At 36.8% G+C, this 22,598-nt stretch overlaps 2 protein-coding genes across 13 annotated transcripts in view; one reads left to right on the top strand and one right to left on the bottom strand.

Moving 5' to 3' along the window:
• LOC131775850 (uncharacterized) overlaps positions 1-21,837 on the top strand; it is a 39,445-nt gene extending 17,608 nt beyond the window's left edge. For 4 of the 11 annotated variants that reach the window (XM_059091963.2, XM_059091965.2, XM_059091962.2 and 1 more), the window contains exons 2-8: positions 13,989-14,712; positions 16,403-16,497; positions 16,632-16,785; positions 17,145-17,208; positions 17,740-18,011; positions 19,244-19,406; positions 19,836-21,837. In XM_059091963.2, the coding sequence (XP_058947946.2) occupies positions 14,026-14,712; positions 16,403-16,497; positions 16,632-16,785; positions 17,145-17,208; positions 17,740-18,011; positions 19,244-19,406; positions 19,836-20,071 (1,671 nt within the window). In that variant the 5' untranslated portion in view covers positions 13,989-14,025 and the 3' untranslated portion in view covers positions 20,072-21,837. Of the gene's footprint in view, positions 1-1,185; positions 1,429-1,663; positions 1,729-2,043; positions 2,223-8,040; positions 8,172-8,831; positions 8,972-13,215; positions 13,344-13,619; positions 13,744-13,988; positions 14,713-16,402; positions 16,498-16,631; positions 16,786-17,144; positions 17,209-17,739; positions 18,012-19,243; positions 19,407-19,835 lie in introns of those variants that run through there. The other 7 variants (XM_059091959.2, XM_066171901.1, XM_059091960.2 and 4 more) reach the window with 7 other exon arrangements.
• LOC131775851 (uncharacterized) overlaps positions 1-22,405 on the bottom strand; it is a 55,101-nt gene extending 32,696 nt beyond the window's left edge. For both annotated transcript variants that reach the window (XM_066171902.1, XM_059091969.2), the window contains exons 1-3: positions 22,324-22,405; positions 20,984-21,045; positions 16,619-16,792 (exon numbers count right to left, since the gene is read on the bottom strand). The gene's annotated coding sequence lies outside the window, so the exon portion shown is untranslated. The remainder of the gene's footprint in view (positions 1-16,618; positions 16,793-20,983; positions 21,046-22,323) is intronic.
• Positions 22,406-22,598: the final 193 nt, after the last annotated feature.

Genomic DNA, 22,598 nt, shown 5'->3' with positions numbered 1-22,598 from the left:
CGTTCATAAACACCGTTTAAAATTTGCACGAAAATCGGTACTCGAATGTTTTTTTTAACACTGAGGTCAAATGTCGAAAAATATCTCTCTTCACTACTGATAAATCATGGACTAGTGCACTAAGTCTAATATGAAATGCAGGTGTGGCTCAACGGAACCTTACTTGAAATGTTCCGAAACCCAAACATCCTTATCAGATTTTCATATGATATAGAATTCGCCGTGATCTGAAATTCATCACAATTACAGTCCTTGATCTGAGCCAAAATTGCCGGCTTATCCGCGATCTGCTGTACTTTCAAAGTACACTAATCTCGAATTAGTGATTTACAAAAGTCGCCAATCCCTGCCAATTTTGTGACGAAATTGCTACCCACCATCTTCTCAACACACCTGCCTGATTACTTCCGCTACGTTTTTACGCAGTGTTCCTTACTGAGTGAATCAAAACGCTGTCGATTACGGGAACTGATGGAAACAAAAATCGAATTCGGTACGAGCTTTTCCTCTCCCTTGTCCGATTAGTTTAGTCGCATATCCACTTTGCGTTTGCAAAGTTTTCAAGATGAATAAATCCGATTTTGTGCTCACTTTGTACAAGACTTCTATTGGTCAGAGCTGGATAAAGAAAAGCGCATTGTGTTCGGCCCAAGTGTTTCTTAGAAGTGATTAACACACGTTCGACAGACTAAATTGACTATCTATTTCTTTTAGTTCTATTCGCACTTTCATATTCATGTAAATTGATGGCCATATTACTAATGATGACTTTCCTTTACACATTTTAATTTATTTCATTGTCGAGCTATAACCCATTTACATGTCTATGTGATAACAACGAACTTTCTAAAATGAATCCTGTACGTCCAAGACATGTCATTTCCTATCCGTGAAATTAAGCATTCAGTTTTTCTTTTTTTCCGGATGACTCTACGAGTGAAAAAAAAAAACATAATAATGCCTTAGATTTTGACAAGAAAAAAATCCACGTTTCCTGTAGCTTCGTGAAAATAATGCTTGAGCTATAAAAACCATACTCTTTAAGCGTTCCAACAACTTTGTATCGATTTTATACGCATCTACACTAATTTAACGAAAGCTTTGTATTCTTATGTATTATTTTAATACATCCATCCCTCATGAATAAATAAATACAACTAGAGTAGCCGGGACGGGTTGACACGCTTCGTAGTTGAAGTGGGCGCGTGTTGAAAAGAGTCGTAGCCGTCCTGAGGAAAATCATATCTGATGTAAGGAAATGTTAACCAAGAATTATTCCATGAGATGGCGATGTAAGCTTAGTTAAGAGCCTTTTAACGCTTGTGTAAAGGGAACCTCGTTCTTCAAGAAAACAACAAGTCGTTTTGCCGCAGGAAGTTCAAAACATAACAATCACTGGTTGAGTTCAGTTCTGTTTCCGCTTCCAAGGTAAAATTTACAAACAATTTTATTGCTTCTCTATTATATTTACACCAACATTCGAAAGTTAACGTTGGCGGTTTCCATTTCCGCATTAGAAATGATTTACCACTTGCCAATCACGCTTATAGATATTTACTTTAAAGCTCTACACTTCAAAATGCCACCGCTTGCTTTGAGCGTTTCTGGACAACTCTGATCGTCAGGTTTAGTTATATAGACGAAATCACTGTTTTTCAAGAGGGAGAACCAAAACAAAACAAAAAAAGAAGACTTTAACTCTGTTTTCACAACACGGCTGAGTTCAAGGTACTGTCATGTCATGTTGAATAGAATACCTCGAACACTAATACTATATGCAAATAAGACATGAAGGACACAGCAAGGGATTATTTGGTCACGTTTGGATAAATTAGTGCAATGTTAAGAAAGATGCCTCTAAAATGGAAGAAAATAACATTAGAAAATGGTACAGGAACGCATTGCCGAGGAGAAAAAAAGGTTAACAAGAAAAACAATTTATAAGCTTAAGGTGTCACTGTGAAAAAACCACAATACCTTCCATTCAGTCGATGACAAATTAGCGGATTTGTTCAGTATGGAAAACAAAAGTTTATTCAATCAGCCAGAGGTATCATTGTATCACGTCATAAAGCCAATGAAATGCGCGGTTGAAACAAGGCTGCACCTGCTCCACAAGGCGGGAAATTCCTCACAAAACCAGACTGAAACGCTGTGGGTATAAGCTATGATAACAAAAACACCAAAACCCAAAATATCTCTTGTGTCGAACATCGGAAAAGGTAATGTTCATCAGATTTCTTAACTTATTGCACGTACACACCATAATGAACGCGTCTCAAAGTGTATTTGCCCATTTGTTTACGAATGGATAAAGCGAGATGCAAAGGAAATGTGAAACTTCTATATTCATATAACAGTGGGAGATATTCGTTTGGAACTAAATATTCATACGCTTGCCGCAGTGTTGTGAAAAAGTTCTATGTTCGCCCATGAAAAAACCCGATCCTCAGTTTGATGTTGATTTTCAAGCAAAAATATAGCATTGTTCTTATTTGTCATTTGATAATTTTCCGCATTGTAAGTTGTTATTCGCGCTTTCGTGTTCTGATATTTATCATTAATGAAGGTTGAGATAAATATCAAAAACCCTGAAATCATTCATGGACTGTGAAAATTGCTCTTCTAATTAAATCTTAAATGTGATAGTAAGTCAAATTCAAAATCTTACAGAGATGTATTTTGACTAACTATATGATCAATTCATTCCCAAAAACAATGCACAAGAAAATGTGTTGTTACAAAAATAATTACGGAATTCTTTTTTTAGCCCAGTCTCAGCCCTAACTGCAATATGCCGACGTAAAAAATTAGATATTTAAAATCTTAAAAATATATATTATATAGGTAGAAGAAGCTGTGTAAGAGGATAATCAACGAATTCTTGCTCTGGTAAAGTGTCGGAGAACTCTTGATGGCTACATTTAGAGAAAACATCGAATTATAGGAATTAAATGTTTTAACTAAAGTTATCCCGTACTCTTAGAAATGTTTCCACCGCCGGGTTCGGCTGTCAACAGCTATCGGTTTAATTTTTTACCAATAAATTAACGGAATTAAAAACTACATGTAAGTCCTTAGGCCTTTCATATGCGAACGGTTCTGAAATAGAGCGTTTTCTGGACGCAAATCAAATTTCGGAAACACAAATTTTCAAAGGGATTAAGGGAGAGATAGCCCGGATCAACATCGGCCATACCAAGAATACTGTTAAGTTTATACAACAAAGTTTGTAGTGTACAGTTTTTAAGCAACGTACCACATATGAAATAAGAGGCTTAACTTGACCATTAAGAGGTAGTTGGGTGTCAGATGGCCCACATCAATATCGTCCACACCGAGAATACAGTCTAATTTATGTACCGTTTACAGGTAGCTTACCACACATGAGATACGACGCTTATCGTGACCACCAAATTTACATCCTGTAGGTTGCCGAAGGTGATACAACACACATAAGTGTTTCGGTAGCCTCCAGGGATAATATCACGTAAACCTTGCGGCGTATTTCAAGGCAAAACAATACCCTGTACTCTAAGCGAGATAGCCAATTAAAGGGAGGGAAATCTTTATTCAGACTTGCGATAGTTCTCATTGTGAAAACGTTTTTTTATTGAATACGTTGTCTTGTCACAATCTTGGGACAAAGAGAAAATGAGGAATCGAATTCAAGACTTTTGGATAGTTATGGCTATGTTTTCAGGTACCGTTGAAGTTGTTCGCAAAGAGACTTTTCGCAACAGAGCCATCTATTCAAGGTTTTATCTCCTACAAGTATCGTGCAAAGTTACAACAATAGATTAGAAGGCTATTTTTTCATTGAAGAAAAAATATATAGACGCGAATGACATGACCCTGAAAAAGTGTATAATATTTCCAAAGCTCTTACGGGCCACAATTCTCTGAACAGGAGATTGGCAGTTCTTTCATAATGTAAAATAAACTACTTCAAGAAAAAATGTGGCTAAAATGAACTTTTAAACTGCGCAGACTCAATAGAAGTGGCCCAAAATACAAATCAATAATCACATGTTTCGACTTCTCCATTTCACAAATCAGTAATCGCATAATAAGATTTCTCCATTTTACCTGAGAAAGTGTATATTTCCTCTCAATGCACTTCAAAACAAGCGCTTTCTCTTTCTCTAGACCCTTTTGCTAGCACTCGGACACGAGTGGTTTCTTCTTCTCCAAATATTTCATCCCCAATTCACTTGAAGCAACTGGTTTCCCTTTGCCTAATCTCCCATCTTTCCACTAGTAAACGCGTTTTTCTACTTCCCTGATTCCTTTAAAGAACACTTGAAAACATGTAAGTTCTTCTTTAAATTAACTCCTCTTCATTTAATTGAAATGAAGAAGAGTGGCTCTCCTGCTTGGACCCCTTAACCTCCATTCCTGGTTCCTACTTATTACGACTGAAAACAAGTGTTTTCTCCTTCCCTAATTTCTCTCCATTTTACTTGAAAACAAAACGTTTTTACTTCTCCAATTGTTCTCCATTTCACTTGAAACCATGTATTTTCTCCTTTTCTGAATCCTCTCCAATTTTTTTTAAAAACGAGAGGTTTTTCAATCTCTTGTTTGTCTCAACTGCACCCTAAATTCAGAAAATTTGAAAACAAAACGTTTTTACTTCCCAAATTGTTCTCCATTTCACTTGAAACCATGTATTTTCTCCTTTTCTGAATCCTCTCCAATTTTTTTAAAAACGAGAGGTTTTTCAATCTCTTGTTTGTCTCTACTGCACCCTAAATTCAGCTGACCACGAACCGAAGTTTGTCCTCCCCTAATTCCTTGTCATTCCCTTCGAAATAAACGGTTTTCCTCTTCCCAGTTACTCCTACGTGTACTTAAGAACAAGAGGTTACTCCTTCCCCACGCTTTCTTCATTTCAATTCAGACCCAACAGATTCTCTCTCTCTGGCTTAGAACAAGCAGTTTTATTCCATTCTTTCAATTCTGTGTATTACAAGGATAGAATGTCGCTGACCAAATCCAAGTAATCACATGCATAGAACAGTGCGTAGTGTTAAATGAACTCGACAAGAACTTCTGTCTACGATGTAAACAACGTTTAATTGACAGAGACCAACGTTCCATACAAAATCAGTTAAAACGAATCGCATGCTGTAAGCTTACTAGTGAATCGTATGATGTCAACCGTATGCCGGTTCGAACTGAAATACAAAACCAAAATAGAAGCTAACGTAACTAACATATCGAAGATAAAACAGTACAAATGAAGGAACTATCGCTAATATTGCAATAACGACCGTAACATGGAAGTGTCAAATATAATCGGCACTTATATTGATCGCAAGGAAGGCTGCAAACGATTAATAAGCTACACGGAATTTAACTCGGACGATAGCTTTATGTTAAATAACCCTATATTGGAGACATGAACCTAATCAAGCGCGTTTCCGAACATAAAAAAAATTAACCAACCGATTTAGTGACGATAGGCCATTTTATGGGTGATAAAGGGAGGCTTGACTGAAACGAATGACGATAGAAAAAGCCTAAGAATTAAGCCTAAAAAAAATCGATTACTTGCTTGGTTGACATATGCACTGAATTTGACTTGATAAGATAGATGAGTAACAGTGTAGAGAGAAACTATGGCTCAATGCCGAGTAGAAGTTGACGCAGTGGAATCTACTGATCTAACCGGGGAAAACCTCGTGAATATATCTAATCAAAGAACACGTTAGCCAAGCCAAGCGATAATGACTATTTCCTAACGGAAATAGCAGCTGAGGGCTGGTCAACCACAGCAGATTAAATTAGTAAGTAAGGCCTTGTTTGAAAGTGACAATTATATGATAACATCTTCGGTATAGTAAGTTCCTGCGACAAGATCAGAATTAACTTCACGTTTCAAAACCAACACATTCCACTTCACAAAGAACAGTCTGTCCTCTCAATTTCTATCGTTCTCGCGCCTCAAATTTCCGCCAAATAACGAACGCTTTGCTATGGTAATTTAAATTCAACATCAACTGACCAAAAAATAAAAGAGCAAATGATAATTGGGTCAAATTCTTAATAACAGAATCCAAATGCATTGGTGAATGCTGGAAATTAGCTAATAATCGCATCATCACTCATTACAAATTTCAGGCAATATCTGATTCAAATCAAGATGATATGCAGCTGACCTTTACCGTTAGACATCCTCAATTATTTGAAATCAGCATGTTTTGAAACTCTATCCACTTTTGTCTGGTTTTCCTAATCTCAGTAAGCCTCCACATACAAGCCTCAATCACCAATGAGGTTTTTTAGACCAGGAACTAATAAAATGTTTTAAGTCGGCGCTTGAAAACCAAGAGTGGGAGACTAAGTTCAACACCCTTGAAAAATACAAGCGCGTATTTTACAAAATTGCCAGAATTGATTCACTCGAATAAATTTATTCAACTTCTTTCGAAAAGACTCAATAATACCTCAAGCAAATGTTCTTGAGCTTATTTTCATGCTCAAATTAAGATAATTACAGAAATGACTCCCAGGACGTAACGTGCGTCCTTCGTGCTGAAGGTGTAAATATGTTAAGCTCGATTTAATTGAGTTACTTAACATTACGAACAATATTAGTATAAAAACGAGTAAATTAAAAATACTCTTCCACGATTAATTATTTATTTAAAAAAATCGTTGTTATCATTTTACGAAACACTGTTGGTACATATCGAATGCTAGAGTCACTTAGAATAAATAAGAGGAACTATGACAGAAGGAGTTAATTATATTCTCATAGTGAGGGCCAGAAAAAAAAGAATCGAAATTAATAAGAATGATCACAGTGTGGGTGCAAGTAAAAGGTTTCGTTTGTGTGGGTACTTTGACAATGATTAGAGGAACCACTGGACCTTACACAGTTCTCAATGCTGTACCTAGCTTGAAATAAGCTAGTCGTCGAGAGTTTCCTGGATCATGTTTCATCTTACTCTTCCTGTAAACAGCGCACTGATTAACTTACGACCGTTTACCTCCTGACCAAAAATATATCTCTGAGCTTTCTTTCCGATCAATGAGCAATTCAAAAAGGGTGCAATAACAAAAGCGAGCTGGAGGCATGTACTAATTTTTGCCAGGATTAAGAAGGAATAAATCTTTTAAGTCTGGACTTTCATCGGTGTGGAACGGATGACAATAGTTTCAGTGAAACAGTATAACCTCGGTAATCAGCATTGTCATTCAAGTTTTCTGTTGGTACTCTCTTAATTAATCTCTTAAAGAAAACGGAAAAAACAAAGGATACAGTCCGATGAAACCGATAACCCGAACAGTTTTACCCGCGTAACACTTTTCGCTTTGGTAATTACTGAAAAAAATATATGGAAAAGCGGTTTTTTGCGAATGAAACGGATTCACTTTTTCTTTGCGATTGTATACCGAACAGTGAGGAAAAATTAAAAAACAAGTGGAGATTGGCAGTTATGGGTGCGTTAATCTACGTGCTTATTAGACCTTGCCTATGTTTGTTTACAAGAAAACAGATGTTTTCCGAAAACTTGTTGTTTTACAATTCTTAGCCGGTGTCACCTTGCTTCACAAGGAAATGTTAAGACTTCTTCCGCCGAACTTGACCTGCATTCAAAACGAATAAAATAGGAAAAACTATAGGAGATTTTCGAACGATATGCGTTCATCACAGTGCGGGGTCGTCGTCAAATGCGCAGGCACAAAAGCGGGGATATTTCTTTTCAATAAAAAGCACTTTGAACCGAGGGGTAATTGTTTCGCCCAGCTTATGACGAAAGTACTTCGAAGACTAAATTCTGCGTTGGACAAAGGCACATCCAATTAGCTATTAGCTGCTTCTGTGGTAATCTGCGATCATTACTAATTCACAAGCAATTCGCGCTTTTTGGTGCTCGCAGAATCTTATTACCCAGCGGCAAACAAGGGCACGTAACATTAAAGCCACCACAGAATATTTGTTGCTCCCCAGTAGGCAAGACAGCTTCTTTCCACTTCAATAGTAAGCGTCCTTGTCGTAAACACGTTTAGCTACGGGCACAAACATGTCCCAAAGTTTGTGAATTTTACTTGAATGTCTTCAGTTTCGCTTACTGAGAAGAGCCAATATCAAGTGTTGTATCTATCAACAAATCGGATGACAGGTTCTAAGATGAACAGTGCCCGGATCACACAGTAAGGTACTTGCAATTGCTATACTAAACATTTTCTGATCACAAAAAATATTTAAAAACGGGAGGAGATGCGTCGGGGCGCTGGTGGCTAAAAACTCATAAAAATATTCACTGTCTATTATTCACAATTAAACCGTACGACTAGCACCGTTTCCACTCTGAAAAAGTGGACATTGAAGCTGGAAAAAAAAATCCACCTAGCAAGCGCTGAGATACTTTTACTGCTCTATGCTACGGTTTTTCTACCAAGATTTAAAACCTTTCAGTTTACAAGTAAGCGAAATGATTCCAAGATTAATTCCGTTTTGCAGCACTCGAAGGTCTATGACACCTTTCACTTTGAACACGGTATTTGATTATTAGATAAAGGTATAAATTGCGTAGAATTCAAGTTTATTTCAGCACAGTTACACATGGCGTTATTGATCTTTTTCCCACTACAAAAGTGTATCAAAAGAGTATAATTTTATCTTGGTTTTTGTCCTAAGAATTGCGGCCGCTAAAAAAAACTGTCACTAAACCCTTGTTCCTACTCCAAATAACAACTTAATTTAAATAAACATCAAAGAAAAAATTCATAAAAATTGTTGATTGTTCATTCAGGTTTATTGCGCTTTTTTTTCTGTCTCTCCACATTATGCTTAGTCTCAATTTGAATATGGACCAGCCAAGTAAGATTGAACGGTGCTGCTATAGCACTCACTCTACTCGAACCATCAATAATTATCCACCATAAATCGGATTTTCACTATTTAATCAAATATCCAACAGAAGCAAAAGTTTTGGGAAACTTGTCATGCCAGAGAGTAAGATCTCCTGTTCATTACTGCGAAGATCGCTTTCATATTCGCGTCTTTCACCGCAGTTCAAATATATGACTTCCATATATTCACAACCGTTTGAACGTTTCAACCGTAAGATCTTTGGAGTTCAAAATTAAAGACGGTCAAATACTCAGCAGGAACCTGTTCGAATGCTTTTTAAATTTGAAAATATTCTTTAGAGGAATTGTTTCATGAATTTGCTTTTGCATTGTCATAAAAACTAAGGTCATTGGTCTTTCGTTTTGTTTTTTCTACTTTAATTTTCTCCCCGATTTTCCTTGCTATAAAATAAAGCGATGTCTCCTTATAATTGGCATTTGACAAGAATAAATTTTAACAACTAGATCGAATTTATGATTTTTACATTTCGTTCAATTCAAATCGTACCAGGTGGTTTCAAAATCGATTCGCTTAAAGTTTGCTTAAAGCTTGTATACTGAAATGGTATTAATCCAATTAGGAAGCCTAAGAAAGTATTGAGAAATATTTAATGACTAGGATTCACTGCTCAAGGTCGGAACTGATTAAAAAAAAATTCAATGGCCAGGTTATCAATCTTTCGAACTGAAAACGATGCGTTTCGCCGTTATTCAAATGATAATGCGCGTGAGTCGATAGAGAGTGTAATTACCGTGAGTGTCAAACGTGAGCGGCGTGTTGACAGTGATTACCTCGTGATGAGAGTGACGAATCGAAAGCGAAAAAAGACACATACAATTCTAGAAAACATATAAACCAACCTTCCTCTTTATCGAAAAGCAAGAGTGAGCCTACATCGTCAATCTAAAATAGGATAAAGTGGAAGAAAGACACAATTTCAAGGTAGTTCTCTAGGCGTCATGGTTATGAATAATCAATGAAGAACAGCATGTCTCATTGAAACACTTCAGTGTGGCTTTGTTAGCACAGACAATTATCTATTTGGAAAAAATACTGACGCCTCTTTTGAGGTTTCTTCACCCTTCGTTTGTAGAGCAAACATGATCTACCAATTATATAGTCCTGTGGACTTTGCAAGAAAGGTTAAGTTTGTTTGAACAACAATTGTAATCTTGCTAAAATAGTGCACCATCAGTGTGTAGACACCACCCCCAGACAGAATGTGCGAGATCAGTCTAAAAGACACGGCCACCATTTGAAATAGCTGAACTATGTTTCCAAGGGCAACCACGACTCAGTAGCAAAGTATCTGACTCAAATGTTAAACTGGGGACTTATAGATACAAGAAAAGTATAACTAGGAGTAAGAAAGTTTTCAAACACTGACACAGTGAGAGGGCAGACCGTACGTCATCATGGCCAGAAACATCACTTAGCCATCAACAATCTAAGGCGAGTTTTTCCGGATTTGGTGTTTAGGCAAAACAAGAAATCGACCCGCTACCAGATTCATTGTTTCTTTTTTTCACTCTGGAAAGAGCCTGATAACAATTCCTTGCAAACTTTGTTGAACATTAACTGCAATAAAGGTCCATCAAAAGAAGAATTTTGTAGAATTTCGAAGAAACTTTGAATTCAGCATAGTACAAATTTCAATAGTTACACTTTTCCAGGACTTAAAACTAGTAGAAATACCTATAAAAGAACTCTGTAATGCCGAACACTTGATGCTAAAGAAATGAAATATGTGTTGTGTCCAGAAACAAAGAAACAAACGTTAAGAAAAATCGCTCTCTGTATGATGAGTTGAAGTCAGTAAATTACATTTGAAACTGCTCTCAATCCTAACGACAATCTCGGCTTCACTCATATGACAAAAACTTAGGTTAAAATCAACGACACAAAGAGAACATAAATCTTTTTTTTTTTTTTGGGGGGGGGGGGGGGAATTGTGCTTTCTTCAGCATAAAGCAATTGTACATTTCCGAATAATTAAGATACCTCTGACGATAGAACATCCTGAAAGAACGCATCATAAGTAAGACCTACCTAAATAATAAGCAAAAATACGAAAATAACGACATGTCTATATGATTAATAACGGTAATTGAACTTTGTGAAGTGCAATTTGGGTTGAAATTATACGCATGATTTGAATCACAAGTACGATTTCAGGATTTTTTAGTCTGTACAAGTGTTTTCTTGATCAAGAAATGAGCTGGTTTATAGAAAGTTGCAAAAGAGATTTTTTTCTATTTTCCAACAATTTTATTGGTTTCTTTGAACAATTGGTTGTTGTATTTTAGTAAAGCTTCCTCATTGGCTAGGAAAGAGATGCGAGTTAGAGCAAAAAATGGTCCTATTCTTGGATAAATCGCACCAATGAGAGCCAATCAGATTACAAGGATTACCAGTAATTTAAAAATGAATGTAATAAATATTCTATATCTCCATTTTGTAAGAAGGACCTATGCGCCTTGGTATAGAGGTAAACTGAGGTTAAGAAATAATATAACTATCCACTACGATTCACTTCGGAAGCACTTCAGTGAACAATTGCTAAATAACCGCCCCTTAAATAAGTAATAGGTAACACTTTGACACGACATCAAGAGACTTACGTGGTAATTAAAACGAATTAAAGGGATTATCACAAAACTCTGACTGAGGTACTTCGTTGTTTGACAAACCACGTAACCTAAACTACAAACGCCTTGCTGTTAGGGTTTTTGTTTCACAGTAGCGAGACCACAGGTACACTGTCGATTCTAAAATGATTTCAAGCTAGGCTTATACTGACAGACATTAGGCTTGAACACTTAGCAAATACCTGAGAGGTAAGTGCCGTTTTCGAAAATGAATGCGCTGTTAAATTGAAAAGAAAACGACGTAGTTATGTTGTCGATGCCTTCTACCGTGTTTATATATATTCATTTTCACAAACGCTGTTCGTATTTCGCAATGCGTGGTAACATTCTTTGTTAAGGAAGGATATGAGTATGGCGGTATTCGAGAGTAAAACTGAAACAAAAATAAGGCACGATGATTCCTTTTCCAAAGTTTAATCATTCGCAGATTTAACTCCTTTTTCTTATTTGGAAAATTATCACAGAGTAAAATAATAATAATAATATCTTCAAGTGAAATAGACCAAGTTCTGCCTCCTTCATATGAATTTCGCATGTAAAATGTATAGGAAACTGAGTAAAACAAAAAAATATCGGAGACTTTGATAGAGTCAGCCTTTTATAAATAATTAATTAAAATTATACACAGACGTTTCAATCGTAGCAGTATCTGCAGGTTTGAAAAAAGAACCTTTTCACCAAAAGTCATTGTATATCAAAGAATGTTTGAGGATTTTATCAGTGATCATGTCTCATGTGAATGAGGAAATCCCAGAGTTGACTTAGCGCATGCAAAAAAAAAAAAGAGAACAGTTTTTTAATTTCCCCGTTACGAGAGTGGCATATCCTCAGTTTGTAATAACATTTTGCATCACGTTCGGCTTGAAAAAGTTACCCGAAACTTCAGGCAATTCAGTTTAATTCCCCAATTTCGGAATCAACCAAATCCAAAAACATAAAAAAAAATTTAGACAGTTTGCCACCTGCTTTCCATTCTTAAGCCGGCAAACTGATATTTGATAAGTACGTCAAATTAGCAGGGGTGATAAACGTCCACGAAAAAATTATAAGAACGGCTACAATGATCTCAAGTCATGACTCACTAAAAATTTCCGCTGATTAAAATTAAAGCTCTAATATCATTTTGACTGCAAGCTGCATGTAGTGATGCATTTTGGTCGGCACGTATTTGAAGATGAAGCGGTTACCTCCAAGTGTAATGTTTTCATGGCAGGAATCTGACAAATCATAACAACTCTTTGTTATTGGACGCCAAAACATCTTCTTAACAACCAAAATAAGCACATTTCCATACACCGCAAAATAAGAAAGGCTATTTAAAATGGCAGTCTTCATTAACAGAGTTTCAAAAGCGAAGCAGAAGTACCCAACCAACCTGATTTAGATTTCCGTATGTTTTGATTGTCTAAACTGATTGATACGAAGACCCATCTTCTTTACAGAAAAGCCATTAAATGTGAGCTGTTATAATTGAGAACCTGTAACTCTAAAATGGTAAGATACCGCATTCATTTTTTCGTTATGATATAAAACGTCGAAAGAGTTCACTGTTATACAGTAACAATACAACGTTAAGGCAAATTAAAATTTGATGCTGCCAAGGCAACACATAATCTCTTAAGTGTTTTTTTAACCTTCTGTTCTAAACATAGAACCCACACGATTTTAATTTCAACAAAGTTACCTACTTAGACGAGACAAGCGGTCAACTTCAACACAATATTTACTAGAAAGAACTGACCCAACACGAAAGTCACTAACGAAAGCGGGTGAAGGTTAGAGGTCTAAAGTTTAGGTCATCATTTGCCAGTACGGTAACACCCTAGGTAAATATTCTATATGTCTTAAATATCTCATTTTAAAATGGCTGTTTATGATCAAAAATCAATTCTAAAGTTTCTTCGATGACGGTCTGCACCCGCTTGACTTGACATCTGCTTTCAGTGTTTTAAAATACAAACTGTTCGCCTTCAACAATTACAATTTATTAATGCACAGCTTCAAGTAGCGTGCAGAAAAGAGTTATCATTATCATTTCATGGTTCTTAATTCATAGTTGTATTTACCTATGTGGGTTTGCACAGGATAAAGCGCCTTTTTGGCAGGACAAAGCTAAGTTACATTCCACATTTTTCGGCGAGTGCGTATGGAAACTGTTTACCATTAAAAAGCTTTTGAAAAAGTTGTCATGACTCTCCAAGCAAGCGAAGGAAGAGATTTGACTAAGTAAGGAAAAATACTAATCATAAGATTACACGTTATGATTACAAGGTATTTATATGAAAGTCATTCGACGTAGGGTTTCATTCAGACACTGATAAAAAAGTGAAGCATTGACGTCAATTTAGCATTGGCAATTTAGCAAGTGCGTCAAAGAGAATTCCTTCGCGAGGAGTATTCTTTGACGCAAACGACTAAGGTCATCAAAACGGCTTAATACATTGAGAAAATACTGTTTCTCATTCTTACAGGCGGTTGCACCCCAAAGGGTATACTAAGACGACTACAATGGACGCAATTCAAGTCACCACTGGTCTGCTGCTTGTTTTGAGTACAATAGTTAGAGCAGAAGACAAAGTAGCAGATACACACCCAACAAAATCAAACAGAAAGATCCCTGAAGGCTTTTACCTTTCTTCAAATGCTATTTACGCAAAGAATGGCACTGAAGTTATTGAACTCGACAATGTTACGTTTACTGGAAACGTGTTAACAGAAGCTGAACTTTCCCGCTTCAGTTTCGACGAGAAATGTTCTCGCGGTCTTCCCTTGTCCGCATCGTGGCAATACTACGGACCGTACTCGAAACCTTCTAGACGTGGCAGTCAAATAGCCGTGGAGGGCATCTTTCCTCACATGATAAACAAAATGCTCCACGTTTGTTGCAACAGCTCCGCGACTGTAAAGTTTGGAAAGATTTTGGATTCCATTCGTGGACTGGAAGAACAACTAGACCATCCAGACAAAGCGTATGACTTTAGTTTTCCCATCACGGGTATGAGTCTGGAAGACGTAGCGTTTAAAGACATGCCATATATACCCTTTGTTCAAGCGCCCAGAGTGGCGCTACTTGTTCATGAAACGGCCGAAGACAACAAAACAACCCAGCTAATGAACACGGTGTTTAAAGCCTGGCCCATCCTCATATTCATACTCGTCGCTGCGACGCTGTCGGGAATCATCATTTGGCTTTTGGTAAGTTTTGTTTCCTTTTTTACTAAGATTTTCTGAAAGCCTCACTGCCTTTATCGTTGCTTCCTTTTTCATCAAATTTTGCCATTCCTGCCATATTTGAAATTTTTGTTGACAAGCTCTGTGCTATTGCGGGCAAAAACCCGTGCTAGTTTAGTTAGATTTCTAAATTAGTGATATATGCTTTTCCTTTTCTATACGCTGTTGCCATCGTTATCGAAAATGTCTCCTTACGAATATCTACCATGGCATTAGATTTCAGATATTGGTGGTGAGACAGATAATAAGATTTGTGCACACGGTTTGGTATTAAAATGATTTTAGTCGACTCTGCCTTGAGCAACACTTTCCTTAACTTGAATAAATGCACGATATGTGCCTTTTTTCTTTATCAAGGAATACATCGCATAACCAATTTCTATATGAGACGTATATATTTTTGCTCATTCTTATCATCGCTGCCCTATCTTAAACGTGTGTCGTGTAATCGAATTGCAACACTTCGTGTTTTAATTTGGAAGACGGAATTTTTCTTGGGTATTCATTCACATTCACATTTTGATAATGAAAACCACGAGGAAAAAAAAAACTACGAAATTATATCAGTCTATTAAAGTTTCATATCAAAGACAGAATTTCACCTGCTTTTGGTCAAACTATTATATGTAATGTTAATATTTAAATTGTCCAATTACTCCAAGACCATTGGTCTCGCTACAATGTCTTTGTAACCTGACGGTTATATTAGCGTTTTAAATCTGGCCACATTCTGTTTTAAAAAATCCTATTTGTGGTATATATCCTAATTCGCCTCTTAAGGTCAGTGTTAATTGCGCACTAAGACGCTTAGCGTCATGGTAAGCGATTAACATTGAACTTCATCGCATATTGACAACATCGCTTCGTTTTCTTGGTAACGCAGCTGGTTCATCGGTAAACATTACTGACCCTCTCTTGTGTAAAATACCATGAGTGCATTCAAAACAATCGCGGCTCTCTAAAAACTCTATTTGATGAATATTTTAAAAAGGTTGCACTAGTCTTTAACATCAACTTAGTGCTTGAGCTTACGCGATCTTGAATTAAGCCTGTATATAAGTAACCTCAAAAAGTTGGTGGGTGATTTTAAAATTTGCAAGTCTCATTTTTTGACGCTGCTGTGCTGGAGCTTTTTCATCACGCTTTATACTCCTTTGAAGGCGGTAAAAATAATTGTGTATCACGAGGTTCTTTGATCATAATGTGAGAGCAGACGGGAATAAATATCCAGCTAATTATGAAAATTCATCACCGAAAACTGCAAGCTAGCACTGAATATCACTTTTTTTTGGTAATAAACTAAAAATTTGCAGGTTAAAGTTTGTTTCCAGTACAAGGTCAATGGAACGATAAGTGTTTCTTGTAACCAATATTCCCTTTAAGGTAGACTGAAGGCATGTAATTCGTGGTCAAAACATAAGCTTATCGAAATTTTCTGAAAGTTCTAAGGACATAAACAAAGGCGGAGATTGGTAGTTCATTGTCTGTCAACTTTCTATAGTGCCCCAGTTATACTCTGTTGGCGACGACTGATCCTCCCCTATCCCCTTGAAATACCATTTGGTCCCCAAATATCTTCCATTCCCCACTCTCCCCCCCTCCCCGGCGAAAAATAATGACTGTTCCCTAAACATCACACACTTTCACCTGACAGGACCGTCTCAAAAACCCAGATGAATTTCCGCGTCCGTTTATCAATGGCACCTGGGAAGGCTTTTGGTGGGCGTTCGTCACCATGACCACTGTTGGGTGAGTGAAAAACTACGATAATCCACAATTCTTTTATCTTAAGTATCATATTTCACTTTATATAATAAATTATTATCTAAAGATAATAAGTCAAAATCAGGCACTGATGGTAAAAACATACCTTTGCTGTTTAGATATGGCGACCGTGCACCCAAGTCATTTTTGGCGCGAATCTTTTGCATCGTCTGGATTCTGGTGGGAATAATAATCATAGCCATTTTCACCGCCATTGTAACAGCCTCGTTATCAGCCAGTATCCAGCATCATTTCATTGTTCATGGCTCAGTGGTAAGACCTAAATTAGATATAATGAATGTCTTAATTAGCCATTCTCCAAGTTTATAGCTACTTTTAATTGAGTTTCGAAAACAGTTAGGGAAAAAAATTGTTTTGCTTTAGTTCGCTCTGTGATTGGTCTATTGTTCGCCACTCTATCAACCAATCAGATGCAGAACCAAAATCGAGACTTGGTCACTTGTGTGTCTCCGCGCTTTAGGCAGGTTTCTTGTCTTTACTTTGACTGCTCCTTTGGACATTTTCTTTGCTCTGATTGGCTGCTGCGATTAAATTGATTTTGGTTTCACAACATTCCCGCCATCGAACTGCGCCCAGCTTATTAACAAAACGTGAACAATTTGTATTTGCAGATCGGGGCAGTAAACGGTAGTGAAGAGTATCGCCTTGGAGTAAGCTTAAATGCTGACATGAAACGTAAGTGTTAAATACAAATTCATTTAAATTCCATACAATTCTAATAATAATAATAGTAATAATAATGATAATAATAAACTAAAATCTCGCTATCACAAGTTTAAGTCTTAAATAAAGTCAATGAGCGAAATACAATTCACGTATAAACTCTAAGTTCATGGACATGCTGTGCATTTTAAACATCATTACGCCATTGCTAAAATCAACCTCGTACTGAAAACGTACAACCTCATACTGACCCAAGGTTCCGCTGATCTCATGACTGACTGTCTAATAAACTGATCAACCGATTCATTGACTGAAACCAGACATCACTTTTTTTTCTGATGGATTAACTTATAAATTTATTGACTTGTCAACTACTGACTGCTTGATTGATTGTTTGATTAGCTGACTAATAATTTCCTTATTGAATGAGTCATTGATTGATTGATCGATCGATCGATTGATTGATTGATTGATTGAGTAAATGACTGTCTGACTCATTGATTGCTTGCTTACTCAATCTATCCATCTCCCATTTTATCCCAGCTTATCATGCCATACCAAAGATGAATTCTGACCTGCTGGAAGAGAGATTAAAGGGTTCTCTGATAGACAACTACGTACTTACTTACTACAGTAATTTTGTGAAGGATAACGACGAAGTTCGGATAGAGACTGCCTTTGAACACGCGATTACTTATGGTCTGGCAATTCGATCAAACGCATCATCACCTCGGTTAGAATGTTTCCGGCGGTATCTACGGAATCACCCCCAAGAGTCGTTTGAAATCATCGCTAAGAACCTCGAACCACTTAAGGTACAGTTTGAGGCTGGAAAAAAATGGTCACACTAATAGTGATGTTTTTTTCAAAACTGAATCAGACACTCGGGCTTTAAAATCACTTCCGCAAGGAGTACGAACGATGTTTTACCCCTCGCCGTCATACTGTAGAATTCATGGTTTGAGGATTTAAGTTTTACAAAGGGATTATCTATGATACTTTTTCACTTTGAAAGACCTATGAAATAACATTGACATGCTTGTTGAGCTATCAATTCAACTCATAAATAAGCTACAAAGTTAAAAAGGTTTAATCTCATTAACGAAAACAGTATTGCAAAATCGCACTGTCTTTCAGTAATACAACGTACCAAAGGAGTGTAGTTGTAAATTTAGCGTTCTCTGGTGTAAAGTTTGGTCTATGATCTCCGACGGATTTTCATTAATGTAACTGGTTGGAGCAGTTTTCAGCTGGGTGTCAGAATACCTAAGCCCACCTTACTCTTAACCCTTTACACCCTAACATCAGGATGCATTTTCTCCCTACTGTTCTCTATGCATTTCTTAGGATACTGACATGGAGAATTTGTTGAACAATCAAAAGCTTTTTTAATTGGTGATCATTTCCTCTATTCTCATGACCTAAATGTGTGATTTAGGGATGATGCCGCGAGGAGAAATTATACGCTGGTCACTCTTAGAGGCCAAAGGGTCAAAGTAAATGGGAACAAATTCAAAATAAACGGACAAACCAGAGGAGAGGATGAAAATAATCAATTACAGCACCAAGCTAAGCCACCATTGGTTTTGCCTTACAGCGTTCACGTCAAAATTATTTGCTTTCCAAACAGCCTCACTTTCGAACTGAGGCCTCGATAAAAAAACCTTTTTGTTAGAATACAATTAAAAAAACCTCTCCATAGCTATAGTGTCGCTTCAATTCGCGTCTTAACCCTTTAACTCCCAAGATTTCATTATTAATTCTCCTTACTGTCTTCCATAAAACTCTTATGATGTCAATTTGGAGAATTTGGTATTGGATCAATTAATAATCCCCTAATTGATATTTTCTTTATTCTCATCACTTCTATGCTTGATATTGTATTGAAATTGTAAGGAGAAATTCTCTCTTGCTCACTCATGGGAGGTACATGGTCAAAAGAGAGGCTTTTAGCATCTCGGAAATAAGCTTTGAAAGGACTGTTCGAACACGACATTCTATCTTATCAAATTGTTCTGTTTTGCTTTTTCATTTTTTTTTTTAACAGAATCCCACTGATGAAGTAAGCCAAGAGGTAAAAGCATCCGAAGGACTTTTCTTTTTTAAAGAAGAAGCCTTTCAAAACGTGCTTTTCATCCTGATAGGGGTGCTGGGATTTCTTCTACTCGTTGGAATAGCCTGGGAACTACTTTATCATCGACCCAAGCGACGTAAGAGCTTTTCTATTTTTAATTTCCTTTACTGAAATTTATGTTTTCTTTAATACAAAAATGAGGAAAATTCAGTGAGATTTCTGTATGACAGTCATTTTGAGAGCGATTTTCTGAGAAACCTAAAAACTTTCCGAATTTTTCCGCGCTGCAAACCTATCCTGTGAGAGAATCCGTTTTGTTTTCTTTCAAAAATTTACTCGTGCTTATTAACACTAAATTGCATTCGAAATTATATTATTGCCTCTTTTTTTAGCTATGTTACTCCCTGGTTCTCACAGTGATTTTCTTGGATCGTTTCCTTAATTCTTCTTGCCTGCCTTCTTGCTAGTGTACTTTGTATATATGGGGAATTGATATGCCGATCAGACAAAAAAAAAAACACAATTTAATTAGATACTTGTTCGATACTGATTTTTCGTGTCGCAGGTCAAAAGAGTAAGGCTACGGAGGACGAAAGTGCAATTATCTCGTTAACTCCTGCACCAAACAGCTGTGACTGTCATGAAATGTTCCTCAGTCATCAAACAGTACAAACTATCAAGTACAAATCCGCAAAGATCAAAGAACTCATCCGAGAATACGAGGAGTATTACGATGCCTGGTTACAAAGGGTGCGATCTGTTGAGCACGAAGGAAATGGCATAACGCCACAAATGGTGTGACTGAATTTGCGTGAGAGACCTTGCGTGACAGCTTTACTTTATTAATTTCACATCAGAAAACAAGATCTCAAGATCGTTCATTTGGATTAAAACAAATTTTCTCGAGCTATTTCCCTTTTGTGCAGTGTAAGAAAATTTTCATCACCTGAAGGAGCAGAGAGGGGGAGGTGCCGGTCCCGATGACAGTACATTTTCGTTTTTTTTTTTTTTATATTAAAGAAAGACCAAGAACCATAAATATGGTTGAATGGCATTGTACGGACTTGCTGTATTCTCTCCGTTATGAATGTTTAAATCATTTGATGTAGCATGGACTAACACCAAACTTTATAAGTTTACAAATCAGTCAACCCTTTAACTCCCAGGATCTGGTTCTTAATTCTCCCCTCTAGCTGCTACAAATTTCCTTGCAAATAAGTTGCAAGAATTTGGTGTTAGATCAAGATAAAAACTTCTACCTGATACATTTGAATACTCTCATTACCAGTTTGCTAGATATAGAAATTGTAGGGAGAAGTTTCATGTGAATCACTTCTTGGAGTTAAAGAGTTAACTAATGCTCTTACTAATGAGAATGTGTGTCTTACTTCATCACTTCTAGAAGCATTGAAAGGTTAAAAGGTTACTTGTTTTCTCACTAAAAGTAACAAAAAAGGGTGAAAAAAAGTTTAGGAGGCACTTAACTTATAGAATGTGTATGTTAAACAGCTTGGCAAATCTTGCCATATTGTTGCCTGTCTCATGATAACTATATATACCGATAACTGACTTATAACAAACACATCAATGTTTGTTCAATTCCTCCCTCAACTCCTCCAAAAGCAAAGCATGAGAGAGAAAGAAATGTGTGCAGCACCCATTTCAACAAGCTCCACCCTGGCTCTAACAACATAAGTAATGACTGCTGCTTACCCTGAAGTAGAGAATCCAATTAAAGCCACATCAAGTTCAAGTGCTATGCTTTTTCTAAAGAACTAAGAATGCAAGAAATCAGTGTGTGAGATAACAGAAACACAGAAGCTTAATAGAAGCAGTCACCACTGTGTTGAGGCAATCTTGATTACAGGGACAATGTACATAGCATTCCCCTCCCCCAAAGTGCCGGATAGCCTGAAATTGTAATTATATGTCAGCAAAGCTTAGAACCCGAGTTAGTAACCATTCAATGGCATGTTACCTTAAACTTGCCATTTAATGGGTAACAACTTACAAATCAGTGCTGCTGTGTTACCCATCAAAAAGTATTTGGCAGAACTTTTAATATTTTAAGATGTGTCATTTCTAATCTGTAATTGACTTTTAAGAGTGTGTTTATTGAACATTGAGTAACATCTTATTGATATTGGTTGCGTCAATATTGTTCTGTGTGTAGGTGCACACATCATGCACACCAATAAGCATGCAGAAAGTGCTTGCCTTAGTGCCCAGACCAACCACTTGAAGACGGGCAAACAGATACACTGACACAAGACCTGCCAGCAAATCAGCCACACCCATAGCAAAGGGCAGAGAAAGAAACTTAAGGACAGAGAATTCTACTTGTCTGTCCTTAAACAGAAATCATTTACAACCATAGCTGTTCTGCAACACCTAAAGGCTTCACAAGGGCTCAAAGCACATTCCATGTGCAGTGGAAGCTTATTCACTAAATCTACTCGGCTTAAGTAGTAGATTTTTTATCTTTATCAACTTTAATTAAACATGAAAGTTATTTAAGTCTGCACAAAGGATAGACTTGTACGAAATAAAATCAAAATAAATTTGAAAATAGCTGCTGCTGTCAAGTCTCCCAACTTTTATATCAACTTTTATATGTGAATTTTGATATATGGTGTCGTCAGAGCCCCATTTCCATTTCACCTCACAGATAACAAAATCAAAGTGGGTTATTGAAGTTGAAGAGGTGAAGTGGTTTGCTCATGATCAAAACTGAAAACCCTAGGAACAAATTTTGAAGAGACTCGGTTTAAAGCCTGCAGTGATTGTCGTTTTTTTTACAATGAGCGCCTCCCTCTAAGAAGGGAAATTCAAAGGTGAGATGAACAAGGCTTGCTCAGCTTTACGATATTTCAATAAAATTACATTTTCTGACCGAAAGGAAATACAGATGCTTAATCCTAAAAATGTTTTCGTTTATGTTCTGCAGCATTTTTGGCAGAATTCGAACAACTTAATTTCTTAAATTTCGTACACAAGAACACTTCTGTTGCAATTGTGCGCTTCGATCATTCCCTTCAATCAACTGTACTCACCAGTCCATCATTTTATGAAAAGTGAACCACTGGAATCTCCGCTTCCTGAAGTTTACAATTTGTCCCCATCATTCAAAAGCATTCGCATGATTTTTAATGTTTAGGTTTCTTGAGCGCCAAGAGCGCCATATTTTTAAAGTTTCTGTAAAACCGTGAGGGCTTGGGGTTTGCTAGCGCCAGGCTCCCAGGCTCAGGTTTACAAGTTGTCACAACGCAACTTGCTACAGGAATATTGAAGCTATCCCCAATACCACTGAATTGAATTCAACATTCTT

The sequence above is a fragment of the Pocillopora verrucosa genome, chromosome 9 (genome assembly GCF_036669915.1).
Source record: "Pocillopora verrucosa isolate sample1 chromosome 9, ASM3666991v2, whole genome shotgun sequence".
NCBI classification, from domain to species: Eukaryota; Metazoa; Cnidaria; class Anthozoa; order Scleractinia; family Pocilloporidae; genus Pocillopora; species Pocillopora verrucosa.
This window is presented reverse-complemented; position numbering and strand designations above follow the sequence as displayed.